Raw genomic sequence first — 20351 nt, forward strand, 5'->3', positions numbered from 1 at the left:
CAGAGGCAGAGAGGCAGAGGCAGGCAAATCTCTGTGAGTTGGAGGCCAGCCTGGTCTACACTGAGTTCCAGACTAAAATGAAGATGTCTTTCTCAAAAGCTGAACTGTTACAAGAATCCTTTCAAGCTTCCTGTGTATCTCTTCTAGTCCTGTCTCCATAGTGACTAAGGTGACTGGCTGGTAGGTGTCCTGATTGTAGTAATCGTTGCTTCCTTATTCCTCCCCTTTTTAAAAGGGCGTCAGCACCTTGTGTGCACCTTGGCCTTCACAGTGCTTATTCTTGGGTCTGAGCTTTAAACAAACAGCATATTGTATACAGTCTTCTCTGACTCACTCTCTCTCTCTCTCTCTCTCTCTGAATGTGCTTGTGCACATATCTATGTAGAGTCCTCAGGTGTTGTTCCTCAAGCCCCATCCATCCTTTTTTTTTGAAATAGAATTTCCTGTTAGTCTGGAACTCACCAAATAGGCTTAGGCTAGCTGGCCCGTCAGCTCCAGGGATCTGGCTGGTTTCCCCTCTCCCCAAATGCTTTGATTAGAACCTTAAGCCACCAGGTGTGGTTAGCGTTTTGGTTGATTTTTAATGTGAGTTCCAGGAGTCAGACTCAGATCCTTAGGTACTCTTCTGACTGAGCCACCTCCCCGGCCCTCTGACTTGTCATCCTGCCTGTCTGCCTGTCATCCTTTCCTGTCTGTATGGTTGATGAATATTTACATGTAGAAGCCAGAGATCAGCACCGGGCGTTTTCCTCGATCACTCTCCATCCTTTTATATGTGTGGTGTTTTACTTTCATGTCTCAGGATTTCGGATTCCCTGCAACTGGAGTTCCAGACAATAGCGAGCTACCATGTGGGTGCTGGGAACCGAACCCAGGTCCTCAGGAAAAGCAGCCAGTGCCCTTGACCACTGAGCCACCTTTCCAGCTTGTCCACCTTGTTTTTTTGAGGCAGTGTCTCTCACTGAACCTGGAGCGAGTCTCTGGCTTAGCTAGACTGACCCGCCATTGAGCCCCTAGGATCTGCCTGTCTCCCCTAGCCCCAGCGCCCACCCACACACTGGGGTGAGGGGAGCACTGTCATGCTGTCCCAGGTCTTTCCTTGGGTGTCTGTACACAAGTCTTCACGGTCACACAGAAAGCGCATTCCCCCACTAAGCCACCTCACAGCCCCCCGCTAGGACGGTCTCTAAGATGCACCCTCTTTATACGCGTGTTATTTTTACTGTGGCAAGTTGGCACAGTTTATAACACTGCTGGCATGGGCGTTTCGTGTTTCCTGGCTTTATTCTTGAAATTACGAACCATATTGCTTTGGATACTTGTGTAAATATCTCCATATGCCGATATTTGAGAAGTCCCTCTATGGTCTCTTACCTCAGCATGACTACACGGTTGTGCCATGGTTACCACACATTGATTTTAGTGTATTTCCAGACCAGACTGACATATCCATCCTGAGGTACATAAGATATTTGTTAAAATGAGAAACAACCATCTCTTCAATCAGTTGAGAAAGAAGGCTTGCTTGAGCCCAGGAGTTGAGCCAGCTTAGGCAACATACCTCTCATCTAAACAAGTAAACAGGTTTAAAAAAAAAACAAAAACGAATTTGCCAGATGTGGTAGCCCATGCCTGTAACCCTGGCACTTGAGTGCTAAAGCAAGATCAGTTTAAGGGCAGCCTCAGCCACACTAGATCAGTTTAAGACCTTGTCTCAAACATCAACAAAATAACAAAGAAAAGGCCGGCGAGATGGCTCGGTGGTTAAGAGCATTTGCTGCTCTTGCAGAGGGCCAGGGTTTGGTTCCCAGCGTCCACACTGGGCAGTCTACAACCACCTGTTACTTTAGCTCCAGGGGCTCTGATGCCCTCTGCTGGTCTTGGCGGCAACTACATGCATGGACTCCCAGGCACAAACAGGTACGCATAACAGAAATAAATCTTCAGGAAAAACAACAAGTAAAAATAGAAATAGTGTAGTCTCTGATTCTCCTGCTTCTTTCTACGTCCCCCTTCCTACGTCACCATACCCAACTAAATTTGTTTTTTTTTGTTGTTGTTGTTTTTTGTTTTTTGTTTTTTTTTTCTTGTTGAGGACCGAACCCAGGGCCTTGTTCTTGCTAGGCAAGCGCTCTACCACTGAGCTAAATCCCCAACCCCAGCTAAATTTGTTTTTGAAAAAAAAAAAAAAAAAAAACCAATGAATCTTCCCCAAAGACAGAGACCCCAGAAAACAGTAATTCCTATTATATGGTTTTATATATATCATAGAATTTCAGACTATTTCACAGTTTGCAAAAGTGGCCTCTGATGGTTCCATGTCATCCTCTGTCTACTGAGAGAAGACGTGACCTGGACTCCTGTGAACAGGGCAGATGCTGGATAAATACCTGCTTAAGAAGTGGCCAGACGGTGCTCAGCCTCCAGCCTGTCCTGCTTGCTCAGCCCGCCCGTTCGCACGGTGTCCAGTGTCCACTGGCGACTCGGTGCAAACTCAGATGCCTGCATCTGTATTCCTGTGCTGGAGCTCTGCCACTTAGCAAAGGGAATGTGCTGGCCAGGGTAGGCAGGGCTTCCTGATGTCAGAATCTTTGAGGAGGATGCTTTCAGAATCAGGTTTCTTGAAGGTGGAGCAGTCTGGAGTACAAGCCTGAAAAGGTCCAGGTTCAACAGGCAAGGAGCTGTGGGGCAGAGTTCCCGGACAGACGGACAGACGGAGCCTGAACCATCCCCTCAGGGGAGGTCACTAAAGTCTCCACCGCAAGGGAAAATGCCCTGAGCTAAGTTGCTAGGATATACTCAGGGGCTGGACGAAGAGAGTTCCAGAAAATGCAGGTTTCTCCTTTCCAGCTCACAGAGGTCCCCTTAAAGTTCAGGCAAGGCTGTAGCTAGTCCTCCTGAGGGAAGAAAAGAAGCCAAGGAGGAAGAGAGAGGTGAGGTGAGGGTCTCTGCCCCGTCCTAGAGTGCCACAGAAGTTTCAGTGGCTGTTCCATGTCTTGCCAACAACTCCTCACTCAGCTCCGTTACAGCCATAGCCCAGTCCCTTCTGAGTCCCATCAGTCAAGTCCCCTCCTCTAGGCATTGCTAGAGTGAAAGTGTGACCTCTGGGCCCTTTGGCTGCAGGCTGACATTATCAGCTATGAGACGTGAGTAGCTGATGATAATACTACCGTGTGTGTCCTGTGCAGACATGGACACCCGCATGTGTACTTGTACGTAGGAACATCCCCGGGCCAGATGTGAGTTGATGTGCAGCATACCCTCCCTCAGTACCCTCATACCCTCCCTATGTATATATTTAGCCTCAGGAACTGTGCTGAGCTCCTGGGATGCTGGGATTCGTGTAACATATCCTGTAAGCTTCCTGCTCTATCCTGGGAAAACCTTGAACACACACCCTCCATGGAGCAGGATGTGTGGTAGGGGAAGGGCAGGCGCAGACAGCCACTCAGCAGTCATGGGGAAAAGAGAAGGAAGCGCCCAGGCTTTGGCCCTGGGCAAACAGTGATTCTCCTCTGAGATGGAGACCGGAAAGCAAAGCCTAGAGGAGAGGAGGAGCCGCACCAGTGAGCCAAGTACAGCCATGCAAAAACTGATGTCCCAGGATGTGGAACCTGACAGAGGTGCAGGGTAGAGGGTGACAAAACACCAAGTGTGAGGTGGTCTAGTTTTTATAAGTAGGTGGGGTATAAGGAAGATCTGGGTGTCCCTCACATCTCCAATCCATGAGGTAGTCCAAGAAGAAGACTAAGGGTGAAGACTAGAGATAGATGGACATCCAGGAACAAAGAGAGTCACTGAAGCTAAGGCAAGTGACCTGAAATCAGGAGGTTTAGCTGCCCACTGCGGCAGGACCTACAGGCTGCTGTTAGCTATTGAGCAGTGTGTGTGTGTGTGTGTGTGTGTGTGTGTGTGTGTGTGTGTGTGTGTGTGTGTGTGTGTGTGTGTGTGTGTGTCCCTTTAGGTTGTTACCCCTGCCCATGTGTACCCACGTGCAAACACTGCCCACCTCCGAAGGCTTAGCTGGGAGGAAGTGTCCTGGCTTGGAGTCTTGGGAGTGGGGCCAACCAGGAGGATGCACAGGCCAATAAGGATCATACAGGTTGGCACAGCACCAATGAGAACTTTGAGCGTGACCACCACTTCTTCTGCTTGCTGGCAGGCTCCTGCCTCATACCCTGCGAACCTGGAGAAATACCACTGGCTTTCTCATTTCGTCAGCTTTGCTGAGCCACAGACATGTCACCCTGCCCTCTCCTGAAAACTGACTTCTAGCTAGATTAGCCTATTATGCAGGACATATGAAAGGCCAGAGAGGACTTGGGACCCCTTTAGTCTGGATGATGGAGTCCCTTGCACTCCATGGAGTAGAACATGCATTCCAGAGTCATGGGGGATCTAGGGCAGAGGCTCTGACCTCCTCTTCCCATCCCCCTGCCCTGGGACTGACCCCAAACTGAGGGTAGAGATGCCCAAGGCGCCCGCGCCTGACAGCTTGGTGAAGAAGACATAGGATGAGTAGAAGATGGTCTCCACGCCTGGGCCATGCCGGTGCTGCAGCTGGAAGTCATCCACCACATCTGGCAGCATGGACCTAGGGGCAGGTGCATGGAGTCAGCACTCTTCACTCTGAAAACCAGCAGACAGCCTGAGAGTCCTCAGGAGGGCAGAGATGTAGTTGGGAGTCCTCTCTGACCAGAACAAGCCCACAACCATCCAGCAGTATATCTGTGTTCCCTTCTGTTCCATTGTTGGCTCCTTCTTGAGAGAGCTCGAAGGAAGCAACTGGTGGCCCCACAGGAAACAGGTCAGCAGGGGGAAGAGAGACTCCCTGTGGAAGGATATGAGGCTCCCAAGCCCCCATCCCGTCATCCAGCCTACCAAGGTAGCAGCAGGGACACAGCAATGCTCACGCCAGAGACAAAGGCCACAGCGTAGGCCACCGGTGCTGAGGGCACGGCAGCCAACAAGATAGAAAAGGGCACCATCACCTGAGGAGACACACCTGTGAGCGGATCCCACACTTACTGGCTTGCTTTCTCATTAACAAGCTCAGCCTTGGCCATGATAAGCCCTGCACCTGGTCCTGGGCTAGGCCCAGCAGACACAAGGAACATGGGTCTAGCCCTGTTAGGTTCAGGCTCCATGGTTACCTCCGCAGCCACCCTCAGGCCTTGCTCCGTGCTTCACTCACACAGATCCCGAATGCAGATGTCCTCTTCCCAAATCGCTGGAGAACCCACTCCCACAGTGGGGTGCTCAGCACAGCCGAGACCTGTGAGCAGACGGCATCATCCCACCATGGTCCTGAAGGCCACATCTGCTCCCACGTCTCAAAGCCCTTGCTTTTAGGTAGGACACCTAACCATAAAAACTGTCTGGTTTGAACCAGTAGCTATTTCCTTTGAGCCTGGCCCCCAAATCCTTCCTCTGCTGGAATGAGACTAAAACAAAATGTGGCCATTAGAACTTTGGCCACAGAGGTTCCCAGTTCAGGCTCCTGACGGCCTCAGCCTCCACCTCTGTGGTCCCCTTACCAGTATGGTTAGCACCAAGTTCTGGACGTGATCATGTAGCTTAGAGGCGTGTGTACAGAACAGGACAAAGTAACTTTGTTCCACCTGAAGGGATGCCCAAAGAAAAGGTCTTATGAAGTGAATGGCAGGAATTCAGAAGTCATGTGGAAGAAACAGTCTCCGGCAGGGCCTCTCCTTTGAGTCCTTGAACTCAAAGGACACCCCCCCCCCCAATATATATGAGTCATTTCCAGTGCACTGTCTCCATTTGCATAGCTAAGATCAAATGGACTTTACTAGACTTTGGGTAATAAGAGGATGTCATCCCTCACACCACCAACTTCCCAGAGGCCCCAGTCACATGAGCCACGCCCAGGTTTCTCTTCTCAGCACTAGGCCTCTCTCGGCCCACAAAACTAGGTACCATGATGCACGCTTGTAATCCCACCACTTGCACAGAGGCAGGAGAATCAGGAGTTGATGACCAGAATTAGCTGCATAGCAAGTTCAGGGTCAGCCTGGGTTATTCGAGACCGCATGCCAATTTACAATAAGCACGGACAGCGTGAACCAAAGATCCCTTGGCCAGAAGTACCTGGACAGCAGCTGAGATGAACAAGAAAGAGACCACCAGGTTCAGGTAGGGTGGGTGCCGGGAAGTGATGGCCAGGCCTGTGAAGAAGCTCAGGCCTTGGCCTGAGGCTGGGGCAGAAGTGTCTGCAAAACAGGACGGTGGTACCTGGATTAGCAGGGTCCAAAAAGCAGCCCCCAGGAGGAGTCCTGCTCCCTGCTTCTGCCTCTCATGCCCTTACTGTACCTCCCTACCTGGTTGCTCCTTCACTCCTAGGCACAGCAAACTGCCACACACAGGGTAAGTCAACGCAACCACAGCGGCTGCAATACAGTAGAGTCGAGCCTGCAGGACAGGACAGAACTGCACTGGGGACAATGTTTCCAGCCCAGGGAGAAAGGCACTGGTACGGTGCCAGCAGAAAGAGCATTCCAAAAGCTGGAGGATGCTGGCTTCCTCTCCTTTGGTTTACTCTGTTAGGTCTAAGGGCTCAGTACAGTCTTGCTTTTCTGCTGACTCTTTGCTCCCATGTAGAAGGAAGCATCCACGCGACCAGAGGTCAGTGTGCTTACGGCCCCATCTTACTCAGCAAACAGGCACAGCTGCTAACGTCTGGGTCCTAGACCCTGAGGTTACAATGAAGAGTAAGTTGCCCCCGTCCACAATAAGGTCTGGGCAGTGGGGAGTTAACAATGTGATGTATAGGAACCCATATGAACTACAAAGAAAATAAAAATGCAGATAAAGAGATGCTTGGGGGTGATAGCCAAGGAGGGTAGAGGGGGCTTCCGGGAGGACCAGGCGGTGGGTGCGGAGTGGCTTTCCCAACTCAGCTGCACGCAGTTGCCCTGGCCTCACCTGGGAAGGCGTACTGTCCTTGGCTCTGATAGGCTGCTTTTGTTGTTCTGAAATTGATGGCAAGTTTGTACGTGAATTTCTTTCTTGTTTTTTTTTTTTTTTTTTTTTTTTTTTTTTGGTTTTTTTTTTTGGGGGTGGGGACCCAGGGCCACTGAGCTAAATCCCCAACCCTTCTTTCTTGTTTTTGAGACAGGCTCTTTGTGTTGCCATTGCTAGCCTGTAACTAAGTAGCCAAGGATAAAGGGATCTTCCTGCCACCACCTCCAAGGTGCTGGGTTTACAGCTGTGAGCCATTATACCTGGCTTAAAGATGCTGACAGGTGGGTGGGTTGGGGATTTAGCTCAGCGGTAGAGCCCTTGCCTAGCAAACGCAAGGCCCTGGGGTTCGGTCCCCAGCTGCTGCCGGGCTTCCTTTGTACTTGCTAGATAACTCAGTGGGCTGTTGCTTTCTTGTCTATTGGTGGTCTTTTTTTTTTAAACAACATCTCACACACACTGAATGTTTCAGGTTTTTGGAGACAGGTTTCATATGGCTCAGGCTGGCCTCGAACTAACTGACCAAATATATCCTTGAACTCGTGCTCCTTCTGTCTCAGTCTCCCAGGTGCCAAGATCACGGGTGTACACTTCATGCTGGGCTGTGGTTTTGTTGTTATTTGATTGCTTTTGGCCATGCTTGGTGATTGAACCTATTTAGTACCTCATGCATGCAGGTCAAGCGCTCCACCAGTGAGCCTATAGAGGTTCTCCACCCCCCACTCCCTTTCTCCCTCCTTCCTTCCTTCAAGGCAGGCTTAGTGGAGAGCCTGCTGGGTCTTGGGGCTTGTGAGTTCAGCTAGAGAAGTAGGAAAAGGGTGAGTGTACAGTCAGCATCCCCGCTCGCTCGCTCGCTCGCTCGCTCGCTCGAGAGGAAGAAAAGACAGAAGAGCATCCCTGTAGGAAGCTGTTGACCTCAGAGGGGAGAGGGATCCTGGATACCTCAGACACTTACTACATCTGGGGAGACAGCAGTACCCGTAGGGTGCACAGTACCCTCACATCTATGGGACCCATGGGCACTGGATACAATGAGCCCGTGGACAGTGGCTCCCATCAGTGTTCCTGCCATCTCCATGGTCATCCCTGGAGACAGAGCATGTACAAGGTGACATGGCAAACTGTAGGATCTGAAGGACAGCAGCTCTCAGCCGGTACACAGAACGGTACTCACGGTACGCCGTGGCAGAGTCCCGCTCCCTGGGACTCGGGGTGAGGATCATGGTGAGCGCAGTGTAGGGCACCTGAAAGAACTGGGATGGCCCCTCAAAGGTTAGAACAGCCCTCCCACCTCTATTGTCACTCAAGGGCTGTTGCCCTCCCCTGCCACGTGACTCTGTAAAAGCCAGCAGCCACCCTGTCCCATCCAGGTTCCTAAAAGACCAAGTCATCTTAACCTGAGGGCTAAGGGCTCAGAAGCAAGGGCTCTGAGCAGAACAGCAGAGGTAATGACAGGCTTCCGAGCAGAGTCCAGACCCACAACACCCTTACTCTGAATGATAATCTAAGCTGGCAGTGAGGCTCACCAGAACAGGGCCTAGGAGGAGAGCTCACACACTTACCGTAGCCAGGGCCTGGAACAGGCAGTAGAAGCTGGTGTACCAGAGCCCACGCAGGCTGGTGAAGGGGGGCAGGAACCACAGGAAGAAGTAGGCCAGCGCGATTAAGGGCATGCAGCCCAGCACCCTATAGAGGCAGAGCTGAAGCACATGCCTACAGCATGGGGACCAAGGACCCTAGAGGGACAATGTCACCCTGCCTCTGCCCCTGGAGAGGCCATGGAGCAGAGGCTTTTAGGGAGCCATGGAGACGGGACAGAGAGAAGTGATGGATGAAGGGCATCCATTGGTGCAGAGACTCTGGGGGGTGGGTGGTAATGGTGGTTACTTAGTGTAGAGCACTTGGCTAGCATATATCAGGCCCTGAGTTTGACCTTCTGGAGCACGAGCTGGCTCTTCCTCTAGGACAGCTTTCAATTTGTGGGTCATAACCCTTTTGGGGGTCAAATATCCGATATACTGCTTAGGATATGTATGTTACGATTCATAACAGTAGCGAGAGTACAATCATGACGTAAACAAAGTTTTATGGTTGGGGTAACCACAACATGAACTGTATTCAAGGGCCAAAATATTAGGAAGGTTGAGAACCATCGCTCTAGGGCCTGCCAGCCCAGTGTCACCGTGCTGAGCCACAGACAGACTTGGGAGCCCTGGGCTGTCTGATGAGTGAGGGACAATCTGTAAGCTTGTCTCTGAGCTACAGAAGGAGTTATGCTCTAACCTCACTCATCTACACTGCACAGGCTTGTCGTCTCACCATCCACAGGTATCAACTAAGAAACCTAAGGCAGTGACAGTGACACAGCGGGCAGGAGGAGTTTCAGCACCAAGGGACTGCTCACCAAGGCATTAGCCGTCCAGACCCTGACCTTCTGCTCTTGTTGATGAAGAAGCCAGCCACAGGGTCCGCAACTGCCCCGGACACCTTCCCTCCGAACAAGGCAAGTGACACCTGGGCAGCGGGGATCTGAAACCATCAAGAGGATGGATGGATACAACCAAGGGTCCACAGTCTGACAACACAGCCGGCCAGGATGAAGATCTGGGAGCTCATCTCGGGACAGAGCTGTGACGGAAAGGGTTCCTGCCCAGGACATGATTCCAGGGACATCAGAGCCACCGAGGAGATGGGTAACGTTGATACCTCTGCAACTATCTGTTGGTTTGCTTTTTGTTTTTGAGAAAGGACAATGTTTCTCAACCTGGGTCATGACCCCCACATATTCTGCATATCAGAATACATTACAATTCACAGTAGTAGCACAATTACAGTCATGAAGTAGCAATGAAATAATTGTAGGTTGGGGGTCACCTCAGCATGAGGAACTGTGTTAAAGGGTCTCAGCATTAGAGGCTGAAAACCACTGAGATAGGGCTTCGTGTCTCAAGCTCTCTATGTAGACAAGGATGATCTTGAACTTCTAGCCCTGCTTCTACTATTGGGATTATAGGCTTGCCCACTGTGCCCATTTCATGCATACTAGGCAAGCACTCTACCTGTTGAACTACATTCTGATCCCCACCTTGCTGTTTTGAGACCGGGTTTTATGTAGGTAGGTAAGGCTGGCCTCAAACCAGCTATGTAGCTGAGGTTGGGTTTGAACTCCTGATCCTCCTGCCTCTGACTTTCTACAGGAATGCTAACATTACAAGCGCATGTCATTATACCTGACTGTTTTCTCATTTTCCTAGCACAAGCAGGATGTAGTGAGTAACTTTGAAGAGAAATGCCCTCCGTGGCATTTTATGTTGTTGTTAAACTTGGGTCAAAGGGCTGTCTACCAGAACTGAAGTGGTAGCATGGGGTCAAATAGGGTGGAGAGGAGATAGAAAGTCAGGGGGCCACAGGCTACAGCCCACACTCACCTGGGCCACATCAAGTAGGAAGAGCTGTAGGTAGAAGGCTGAGGCGCTGGAGGCCACCTGGTTGGGGATCCCACCAATGCCATAGCACACCTTTGTACAAACTGAGAGGCGACCATCTCTCTTGTCCTGGGGGAGACACAGGAACTAACCCCTATCCGTACAAGAACAAAAAGCTCCCCATATCCATGACTTCTGTAAAAATCTTGTATTCCCTGATGGCTTGAGGACTCTGAAATCTCCACCTCATTTTGCCCCCAAGTCATCCTTTTTTATTAGATATATTTCTTTATTTACATTTCAAATGTTATTCCCTTTCCCGGTTTCCTGTTTATAAGCCCCCCTCCCCTCCTCCCTCATACGGGTGTTCCCTCCCCATCTCCTCCCCTTACTGTCCCCCGACATCCCCTGCACTGGGGGTCCAACCTTGGCAGGACCAAGGGCTTCCCCTTCCACTGGTGCCCCAACAAGGTTTCTGTTACATATGCAGTTGTAGCCCTGGGTCAGTCTATGTATAGTCTTTGGATGGTGGTTTAGTCCCTGGAAGCTCTGGTTGGTTGGCATTGTTGTTCATATGGGGTTGTAAACCCCTTCAGCTCTTTCAATCCTTCCTTTAATTTCTCCAAGGGGGTCCTGTTCTCAGTTCAGTGGTTTGCTGCTAGCATTGACCTCTGTATTTGATATGTTCTAGATGTGTCTCTCAGGAGCGATCTATATCCGGTCCCCCCCAAGTCATCCTATGGGGAAGTGAGAGAGAATTGAAAAACAGAATTCTAAACCGTGACCTCTAAGTCATTCCAGGGGGAAGTTCTTCCTTGCATCCTGCCCCCATGCTTTCTGAGTCAGTGATCAGAGTGAGTTGAGGGTCCCAGTGTGATCTTGAATAAACCCATGACACTTCTAGGATTTGTTTGTCTCTTCGGTCACGTGCAGTTGTCCTGCCAGCTTCACAAGATGTTGTGATGATCGTTTGATGTTTGGGTTTATATTACATTTGTTTTGTGTGCGGGGCATATGTGTATGCACCATAGCACACACATGGAGGTCACAGTATGTTCTCTCCTTCCACCATGGGGACCCTAGGTATCAAACTCAGGTCATCAGGCATGGTGACAGGTGCCTTTACTCACTCAGCTGTCCAGTGTTTGTGACTTTTGCAAGCTACCTGTTGATTCCCTGGCATCAGCCATGATGGGAGTATGCATGCTGGAGACACCAGCAAATTTTACAGACGAGCGCTCTCCTCCTTCCTTCTGGAAAGGCTGTTCACCAGCACAGCAGTATCACAAACTAGTGTGAGAGCCAGGAACGTTGACTATCACAGTCCCTCAGCCATCCAGTGGAGTCTTAAGCGTCTGATTGCCAACAAACAGCCCCACGTGATCTAAACACAGCTTAGACCATCTCTGAACCCCATTTGTCACATTGCATTAAATAACCGCTTGGTGACTCAGGTCACGAACCTTGGTCATCCTTGTTCCTCTTTTGCAATTCCCCTGCCCCAGCTATCAGGTAAGCCCTCTACACAGTTTCTCTGCTGCTATTCTACACTCCCTGTAGCGACCAGTGCTCTTTGACTATAAACCAGACTATGTCTGCTCTTTGCTGAAAACCCACAACTTGTCTTTATTGCCTAGTGAATGCCCAAGCCCTCATGATGGCCTTCAGGAGTCCACTCTTCACCCATTCCCTCTCTCCCTTTAAATAGCTTTCTTGGTGGGAATTTCTTACTGTTCAAACCCTTTGAGACCATTGCTTCTTTCATGGTTTTTGTATTTCTCTTTCTTTTCTCTGGAAGGTATATCTGTTGTCTTTCAGGAGCTGACTGCTCATCATTCAGGTGAGTTTAAAGGTTTCTTCCTCAGAGGCAGTCATTCCCGGACAGCCCAGTTTGCCCAGCTGTCTGGTATACTCTCTTACTTCCCACCTCTCCCCACCACCACGTAAGCTGAGACCAGAACCTTCTCACTGTGGAGCCTCTAGAACCTAGGCACACAGTAGGTGTTCTTAAAGCAATAAATGTCTATGAGGATGCTGTATAGTATTCTATCTTCAAACAGTGCTAGGAATCACTTGTTTTCATCCTTTGCCTGGGGACAGAGTGGGGCGTGCAGGAACTAGGACTTTGTCCATTTCAGTATCTTGTAGACACCACCACAGGCAGGCTGTGTGGAAGGGAAGGTCTCCCAAGATAAGGCATATCGCAAACGTCACACATGCTTCCTACCCTCGGAGGAAAACCACACTCAAGGCTAGGTGTATTCTTCTTCTGACATTTGTGTGACTGCAACTTCCAGAAAAACTTAACAGGCAGAATCCAGTGTGAGCGGATTCCCATTCTTTAATGAGTCTCTTGTTTTACCCTAAATGGGCCCGTGGAGGTTTGAGATAATAGAAAGGCCATCACAACAAATTCCAGCTGAAACTGACATGAGACAGACTCGAACCTTCTGAATAATGAATGCTTGGTCTCCTTAACCCCGCCAGTCCTGTGCAGTCCATGGAATCTATACTTTCCAAACCAACAAACTGGCTGTGAGACCTGCTGACCTTCAGTTTCTTGACAAGCAGAATGCAGACATATTGGACATCATAGCATTATTAGGGTGATCAAACACTGCTGCTTGATGGCAGTCTTAGGTGTCTTTTATTTTTTCCATTGATATCACATATCTCTAAATCCTGAGAAATGTGGGGTCCCAGAGGACCCTCTATCGCACCCCACTCCCAGTACAGGAGTCTTACCATCTGAGACCCTCTGCCACTGGGCTACATCTCTTCCTCACTCACCTTTCCTAATTGTTAAGGAGATGGTTCTTATTAGAGTTTCCAGAACGTCAAGGGATCTTCCTGCCTCAGCCTCCCAGTCAGGTGCTGGGGCTACAGGTACACTTAAGCACGGGGGTCTCCAATTGAGGGCCACTTTTTTTTTTTTTTAAAAAAATCTAAGATGCCTGAAAGTAACACTGAGTCAAGAAAGGCGATGGAGGTGTAATCCATTGAAGTTGCAGAAATAGCTTGGCTGTGCAACTGATATAGGTTCTGAGTTTAGCATGACAACAGCCCAGTGGCTCTTAACTTCTCTGGCATTAGCGCCAGCCTCGATATCACCCAGCCCCAGCCCCATCCTCAGAGAGAACACAGAAGGTCTAAGAATACCTTGGGTTTCCATCTGCCCTCTACCCGCACCTCTCAATCCTGGGCATCCGGAGAATCCTCTAAGGAGAACTTGGTACCTAGGCAGCACCAGGATTCCAGAGGGAGGTTAAGTCCACGGGAGCTGCCTGGAGTTTGGGGAAAGGAGGCAGCCCCCTTACCACCTGCCAGGGCTAAGAGGCCTCCAGGAGGACCTGCAGCCAGGACACTAGAGATGCTGCCTGCCTGCCTATTGAATAAAGCGTTATTTCACGCCTGGACCCAGGACGCCTTCCTATTTTCTCTGGGTTGTCCCAGTAGCACCAAACTGCGCACTGCCCAACAACTGAACAAACTGCGGTGGTAGGTGCCTTTCTTCCCTGCTCTTGGGAGGGCCGAGTAGCCCGGCTTTCCTCTTCCCACCCTGGCGCTCACCGAGCCTGGCTCCTGGGTGTGAGGCTCTGCGACAGGAGCCCGGGTGGGTCCGTGGGGCACCGACATCCTGTGGCTGCTCAGCTCCGACTGCTGTAGCAGCGCGGGGACTACCGGGGACTACCGGGGAGGCTGGATGTGGCCAAGTGGGCGTGGTCCCAGTGTGCAGGCAGCCCGCCCGCCCTGGAGCCCCAGTAGCCATTGCCACCTATGGTGGTAGTGTGGGGTATAAGAGGACCTCGAAGTTTCCAATCGCCATACACCTGGGAAAAAGCTGCCAAGTCCTCAGGGACAGTTTTGTTTGTTTCTTGGCAGGCGTTATTGTAGACAGAAACCCTCGGCTAACCCGCCTTGGGTGAAAGCCAGCAAATAAATCTATTCTTTAAACGAAGCAATACACTTCACTTGTTCAGATTAAAAATATGGCTGAGTCCCTAACTACACATTTCCCAGGCTTTCCTATAGGTAACTTGCACCTACATCTGCACGACCAAGTCCTGGCCCGTGAATGATGTGTGGTTCAATACTCCAGGAAATACTTTCAAAAGGCAAAGGACCGCACTGTATCATCAGACTACTGAAACAATGGGTCCTGAAAATTAGTCAACCCCTGCTCCCATCCCAAGGCGGGGGTGAGGGGACCCAAAATTCCTCCTGGGAGAAAAAAGGCCCCCAGGCAGTCAATTTCTTAGAGAGTTCCAACGTGTCAGCTTTGCTGGACTGCTGAATTACACTCTTGGACTTGGGAGGCCACTGGATCTTTGGATTCCTTTCCTCAGTGTGCTTGTTATGGTCTAACCTCATCCCGACTCCCAGAATAGCTTTAGCCATTTTGTCCCATGCTTGCCAGTCACTGACACAGAGAAGTCATTTGGCTCAAGGACATGCTGACCACATACCCTGTTTTGTTCTGTATATTTTGAATGTTCTGTATGAGGTTTGAATCTTAATTCCGTAAAGCTTTACATAGCCATCAAATCAAAGGTCAATATGAACTGTTATGTCTAAAATATCTTGAGTCAGAGGGGACCACTGGGCAGTCCTTCCTGCACCTACGTATGAGCTCACTGTGGTTTTAGTGGCTGACATTGAAGAATGCTACTAATAAGCCAATAGGTTATTATAATGCCCATGCTGTTATGTCAATGTTCTGAAATTCCCTGTTCACCCCTCTCCACTACCCCTTTACCTCACTCAGGACCAATCTGTCCAAAGGTGAGTGATAACACTTTGCCTAGTAAGCCACCGCTCCCTTCTTTGCCCTTTAAGCTTTAGAACCTGTTTTTCCTATAACAAGTCTACTCTGAGAGCAGAAGAGTACTGCAACTAGGCTCCCGGTCCTTTCTGTGGTGCGGGACGTCCAGTGTTGAGGGATGGCTTGAACCCAACAGTGCTCACACTGCAGACACCTTCCTTCTCCCCTCTCACCATTCCCTTGGCTCTGAAATGGTGTGTAGAAGGTGGGTGACTCAACCTGGTTTGTTGGGGGCACAGGCTGTGACCGCAAGTCTGGCAACAAGAGGTTACTATACATATTAGATTAGACACAATCCTCCTTAGGACACAAGCACAAGCTGCACTACAGTAAAACAAAACACACTGTGCTGCAAATAATCACTCCATGCGACAAGGTAAACATGTCCTCCCAAGTGTGAAGAACAAATATAAACACTTGTATTGAGATATATAAATAACAATAACAGAAAAAAAACCTCATTTTAAAGTGATACTCCTATAGATGAGCCATAGCACGTAGTAAGAACATGCTCATATTGGGTGTGGTAGGGCCCTCCTTTCTTAGAGACAGGGTTTCTCATCGTAGCCCTGGCCTGGAACTCGACCTGTAGACCAGGCTAACCATCAACCGCAGAGAGCCATTGCCTCCAAACCCTGGGATTAAAGGTGCACCACTGCCCAGAGGATCTCCCTTTCAAGGAGATGCACATTTCCAAAACTCTGTCATGGTTGAATATAGTTGAGTACGTTAAAAAAAAATCATTGGGGGTTGGGGATTTAGCTCAGTGGTAGAGCGCTTGCCTAGCAAGCACAAGGCCCTAGGTTTGGTCCTCAGCTCCGAAAAAGAAAAAAAAATCATTGATTCTACGTGTGTGTGTGTGTGTGTGTGTGTGTGTGTGTGTGTGTGTGTGTGTGTACAGCTTCTAGATCCCAAATCAATTCATACTGAGATTATCTTTAGAATATCTATATTATATAATTTCCTATAATGAGTATGAATTGTCTGTGCCAAAACAATTTAAGACAATTGGCAAAGAGCCAGATATACATGAAATAAGTAAGCCACTTCTGACTGAGGGTCCAGTGTGATGAGCATCTTTTTACTGAAGTGGTTAGTTCTGAGGCAGGGAAGTACAAGGGAGTCAATGCTATAAACAAGCCTGCATGCTAGGCCATAAGAATAAATAACAACCATTGGACAGCTCCTACAATATCTGAGTATGAAATGAAAACAGCATTGGTTAAGGAAAGGGCATCTAATAATCATTAGATCAAATAATCATTGATTCTCAAACTGCAAGACTTGGCCAAATTAAAAAATGACAAAAGCATTCACCGTTACTACTGTAGAACAAGTGTAAATTACTTAACAGATCCTTTCAATGAACAGCATTTTATCTTTAAGAGACATTTCAGTTTACCATTAGCAAAATACATCAAAAATATATTAAGGCACTAAAATAAATACATAGTACTACATTGTCAATGAATGGAGACGTCATGAGGTGTACTGAATGAGTCGTGATGAAGATTATTTTAGCTTTGACAGTGCATAGTAATCTAACCAGTCGATTATGACATGTGCAATCAGACAGTATTTCTCTGTCTATCTCATCTGCAAGATAAGACAACTGACCATGACGGTTCTGGAGCAATGACTGGGTCAAACTGTATTCTCCTGAGATGTTCACTTTAAGTTTTGCTTCCCTTGGCAGTTTATTCTCAGAATCAACCTGCAATAAGGAGTCTACACATTAGCAACTTTACAACTTTCGAATTTTCAAGTAAAAAGATTCATCAGATGATTATCTTTAAGGAAATCTTTGAGAACATTATTTACACAAACATTTTCACAGTTTAAAAAAAATGCAAGTTATTGCTGATGACAGTCCTTCCTACTGGAACATCTCCCTGGCATGTGCTCTACATACAAGAAACCCCCACTGTACCTTCTGGTTAATTAGAGATAGAGGCTTTATTTGTAGATACACAAGAGACATTCTTGTGAGAGGCTCCTCATAAGAATACAGAGAACCATTTATCAGTTATAACTATGTAAATAGGAAGGTTTCAGGATAGGCCTATATGAAACATTTCCTTAGAGATTCCTGAACATGTTAACAATCAAAAGTTTCTGCTTATATCTGAAAAATAAAACCATTGATTTTACTATCCCCTTTTTGTTAGGAAATTATTTATATTGCTAAAAAGGGCTCTGATAGTGATGTGTAAACGTTATGGGCAGATATTTAATTTTCTATCGTATACCTGCTGATTTTCTAGATAAGGGCAAATGAAGGTGCTCCCCGTCATTCTCTATTCCACGGGCCACCCAAAATACAAAGTCCGGCATATGGAAGACTGGGAGCTAGGGAAGAAAGCATCGTTAAGACGGGACTGCAGAAGAAAGGGCTGAAAGGAAGGACATCTAGGTGTGTACATAGGCTCCCTCCCGTTATTCCTGAGTCTTACCTAAAACCTCATTCACTTTCCAGCCCTGCCTCACCTGTGGATGGGAGGCAAGGCACAGGTTATGCCAGGAGTAGTTTAGCTTAAAGAGGGACAGCCTGAGTAAACTTGGGAGGATGATGAAGCTGAAGTGTGGAAACTACTTGGGTGGAGCATATAGGGTGGACTCGGGCCTAGAATTCCTGCATTTACACTAAACACCTCTGTGTCACTCAAGATTCCAAGTGCAGTTGGCACCCATCTCAGTGACACACAATGCTTGTGACAGGGGCAGGAATAGACTTTATTTTAACAGACTCTCATTCTGTAGCCCAAGCTGGTCTTGACCTCATGGTAATCCTTCTGCCTCAGCTTCTTAAGTTCCAATGTGAACTCCCATGTTTGGCCAGGTATTGGCCCTTGGGAAGGACTCCTAAATGATCCTTTGTCAAACTGTCTTTCCTAATCATATAGTTATATGTCTTTTTTATTCCCACAAATGAAAACTGCTGTCTTCATAAGAGACCATAAGCTATGTGATAATGCAGAAACAGTTGTGAATCCTTGTCTTCATGAAGTCAGACATTACATTTTTAGAGAAAAGGAAATACAATGCTACCTTTCTAGATAAATCCATCCTTTGGAAAATTATCATTTAGTTTAATTTTTAAAAATATAATACACATGATGCTTTGTCTGCATGTACGCCTATGTATAACTTGAGTGCAGTGCCCACAGAGGTCAGAAGAGGGAGTTGAGTATTTTTGAGCAGGAGTTTCAGATGGCTGTGCATGACCACCTGTGAGCTGGAAATTGAATCTACATTTACAGAAAGGACACCCAGTGCCCTTAAATGCTGAGCCAGCTCTCAGGGTGTGAAAGCTGTTACTATCACGACACAGGGTTTGCTATGTTGCTCAGGCTGACACGAACGCCTGTGCTCCTTCCCTCTCGGCTCGGTGTGAGCTGGAGCTGCAGGGCACGCACCGCTGCAGGCAGTTTCAGAGTTGATTGTAAATGAGTAAAGATCTGAAAACTTTGATTTTTTTTTTCTAGACAGGGTTTCTCTATGTAACCCTGGAAGTTAGCTCTGTAAGACAGGCTGTCCTTGAACTCAGAGATCCTCCTGCCTCTGCCTCCAAAGTGCTGGAATTAAAGGCATGCTCTGCCACTACCACCCGGCTTTGGTCAATTTTTTTGTGTATGCTTTTACATTACAAATTTAAAGGATATTTTTGTACTGCTAGGGATTGACAGAACCTAGAGTCTCATGTATTCATGGCATATGCTCTCTACCACTGAACTACGTTCCCAGCCCATAAAATTACTTATAGAAAGTATAGAAAACTGTGTAGACAGATTAATATTAATATTACATTAAGCTACACAATTTTATTCCTAGAAGAGTATACATCTTCGATACTGTTGCCAAATGAATATTTGAGTATCTCTTGCCATCACAGAATAAAAACTGGAAAGCTGGGGGTTGGGGATTTAGCTCAATGGTAGAGCGCTTGCCTAGCAAGCGCAAGGCCCTGGGTTCGGTCCCCAGCTCTGGGGAGAAAAAAACAAAACAAAACAAAACAACCTGGAAAGCTCCGAGAAGCACAGGCAATATAATAATTACATTGATGCTTTAATATGTCATGTATAGTATTTTAATGTATTGCTATTTAAAAGTGAGTTAGCTAACATTTATATAAATATCTGCTGTTTCAAAATACTTGAGTGCTGATGTTGAGTTAGCTAACTGACTACTCTGCTAACTTAGACCACAGCTATTTAATAAATATGGGTTAACTCGTATTTGAAAATAGGTATTTTTTTCTGAATAGCCTGTCGAGAAAAGTGTACTGACTCTGGGTTACAGTCATGTCACTCTCTTAGCTTGTGATGTTTGAACCCCCTCATAAGGGATTAAGAAGCCCTCAAACCACAACTTTGGTCATACTGACTTCTATCTCTCACTTCAGCATGTATGATTCCAACCATCATTTCTCTCAGTCTCTCAAAAATAAAAACTATCAGAGTTTTCTAAAAGGTTCGGCAGTTTTTTGGAGTCTCTGAATGATTACAGCATTCTGCAAATCTGCTTCTTCCAATGTGAGCGTCTCATCCAGAAATCTGAGGAAAGGAAGAGCTGTTGCCAGGGCAAAGGGAGGGCTTCTCTGAGTTCCTTGGTATTTTTCAATGAAGTCTTTGATGTGGCTCACCCTGCAAAGTAGCACAAACTATTAATTTATGAAAATCCAAAATAATTTAAGGTAGCATCAACTTGAATAGCGATTTCAATTTGCTAAAGTAGAGCCTAGAGAAAGTTTTATATGATACAACTAGTTATTTATTTATTTATTTGTTGTTGTTGTTGTTTTAAAAGGAGTGCTGGGATTACAGGCCAGGGCTGAGTTTATGTGACATCATACCCAGTTTATATGGTGCCAGGGATCAAACCCAGGGCTTCACCCCTCCTAGACAGGTACTTTACCATCTGAGCTACACAGCTACATCCCAAGCTCCCTAGCCTTTGTGAATGAACCCAGAGGCTCATTCATACATGCTAGCCAAGAACTCCTACTACTCAGTCCAAGTCGTAGGTTTTTAAAATCTGGTGTGTGTGTGTGTGTGTGTGTGTGTGTGTGTGTGTGTGTGTGTGTGTTGTGCGTGCGCGTGCTATATCCTCAGCCCATAATCACT

At 47.7% G+C, this 20351-nt stretch overlaps 2 protein-coding genes across 2 annotated transcripts in view; both read right to left on the minus strand.

Annotated features, from left to right (window-relative positions):
* Nucleotides 1–2872: 2872 nt before the first annotated feature.
* Mfsd2b (major facilitator superfamily domain containing 2B) lies at nucleotides 2873–14042 on the minus strand. Its single transcript, XM_032908654.1, has 14 exons — nucleotides 13977–14042; nucleotides 10410–10535; nucleotides 9386–9510; nucleotides 8544–8667; nucleotides 8156–8234; nucleotides 7937–8067; nucleotides 6342–6432; nucleotides 6112–6233; nucleotides 5538–5621; nucleotides 5195–5275; nucleotides 4882–4991; nucleotides 4451–4594; nucleotides 4010–4186; nucleotides 2873–2897 (listed from the first exon to the last, which is right to left on the minus strand). The coding sequence occupies exons 1-14, from the start codon at nucleotides 14040–14042 to the stop codon at nucleotides 2873–2875; spliced, it is 1485 nt and encodes a 494-aa protein (XP_032764545.1).
* A 2246-nt stretch (nucleotides 14043–16288) lies between these two features.
* Nucleotides 16289–20351, minus strand: part of Ubxn2a (UBX domain protein 2A) — a 28707-nt gene continuing 24644 nt past the window's right edge. Inside the window, exon 7 of the mRNA XM_032909185.1 lies at nucleotides 16289–19871. Within this exon, the coding sequence (XP_032765076.1) occupies nucleotides 19682–19871 (190 nt within the window). The 3' untranslated portion in view covers nucleotides 16289–19681. The remainder of the gene's footprint in view (nucleotides 19872–20351) is intronic.

This window comes from Rattus rattus, chromosome 7 (genome assembly GCF_011064425.1).
Source record: "Rattus rattus isolate New Zealand chromosome 7, Rrattus_CSIRO_v1, whole genome shotgun sequence".
Classification (NCBI taxonomy): Eukaryota; Metazoa; Chordata; class Mammalia; order Rodentia; family Muridae; genus Rattus; species Rattus rattus.

Excerpts from the sequence above, each read along its gene's own strand:
- Mfsd2b (XM_032908654.1), bottom strand. The coding sequence starts at position 14,042 with ATGTCGGTGCCCCACGGACCCACCCGGGCTCCTGTCGCAGAGCCTCAC. Across the intron at positions 8,668-9,385 it reads TCTGGACGGCTAATGCCTTG|GGTGCTGGGCTGCATGCCCT; the intron begins GTGAGCAGTCCC and ends CTGCCTCTATAG. Across the intron at positions 2,898-4,009 it reads TCCCAGCTAAGCCTTCGGAG|GAGGACTAGCTACAGCCTTG; the intron begins GTGGGCAGTGTT and ends TTCTTCCCTCAG.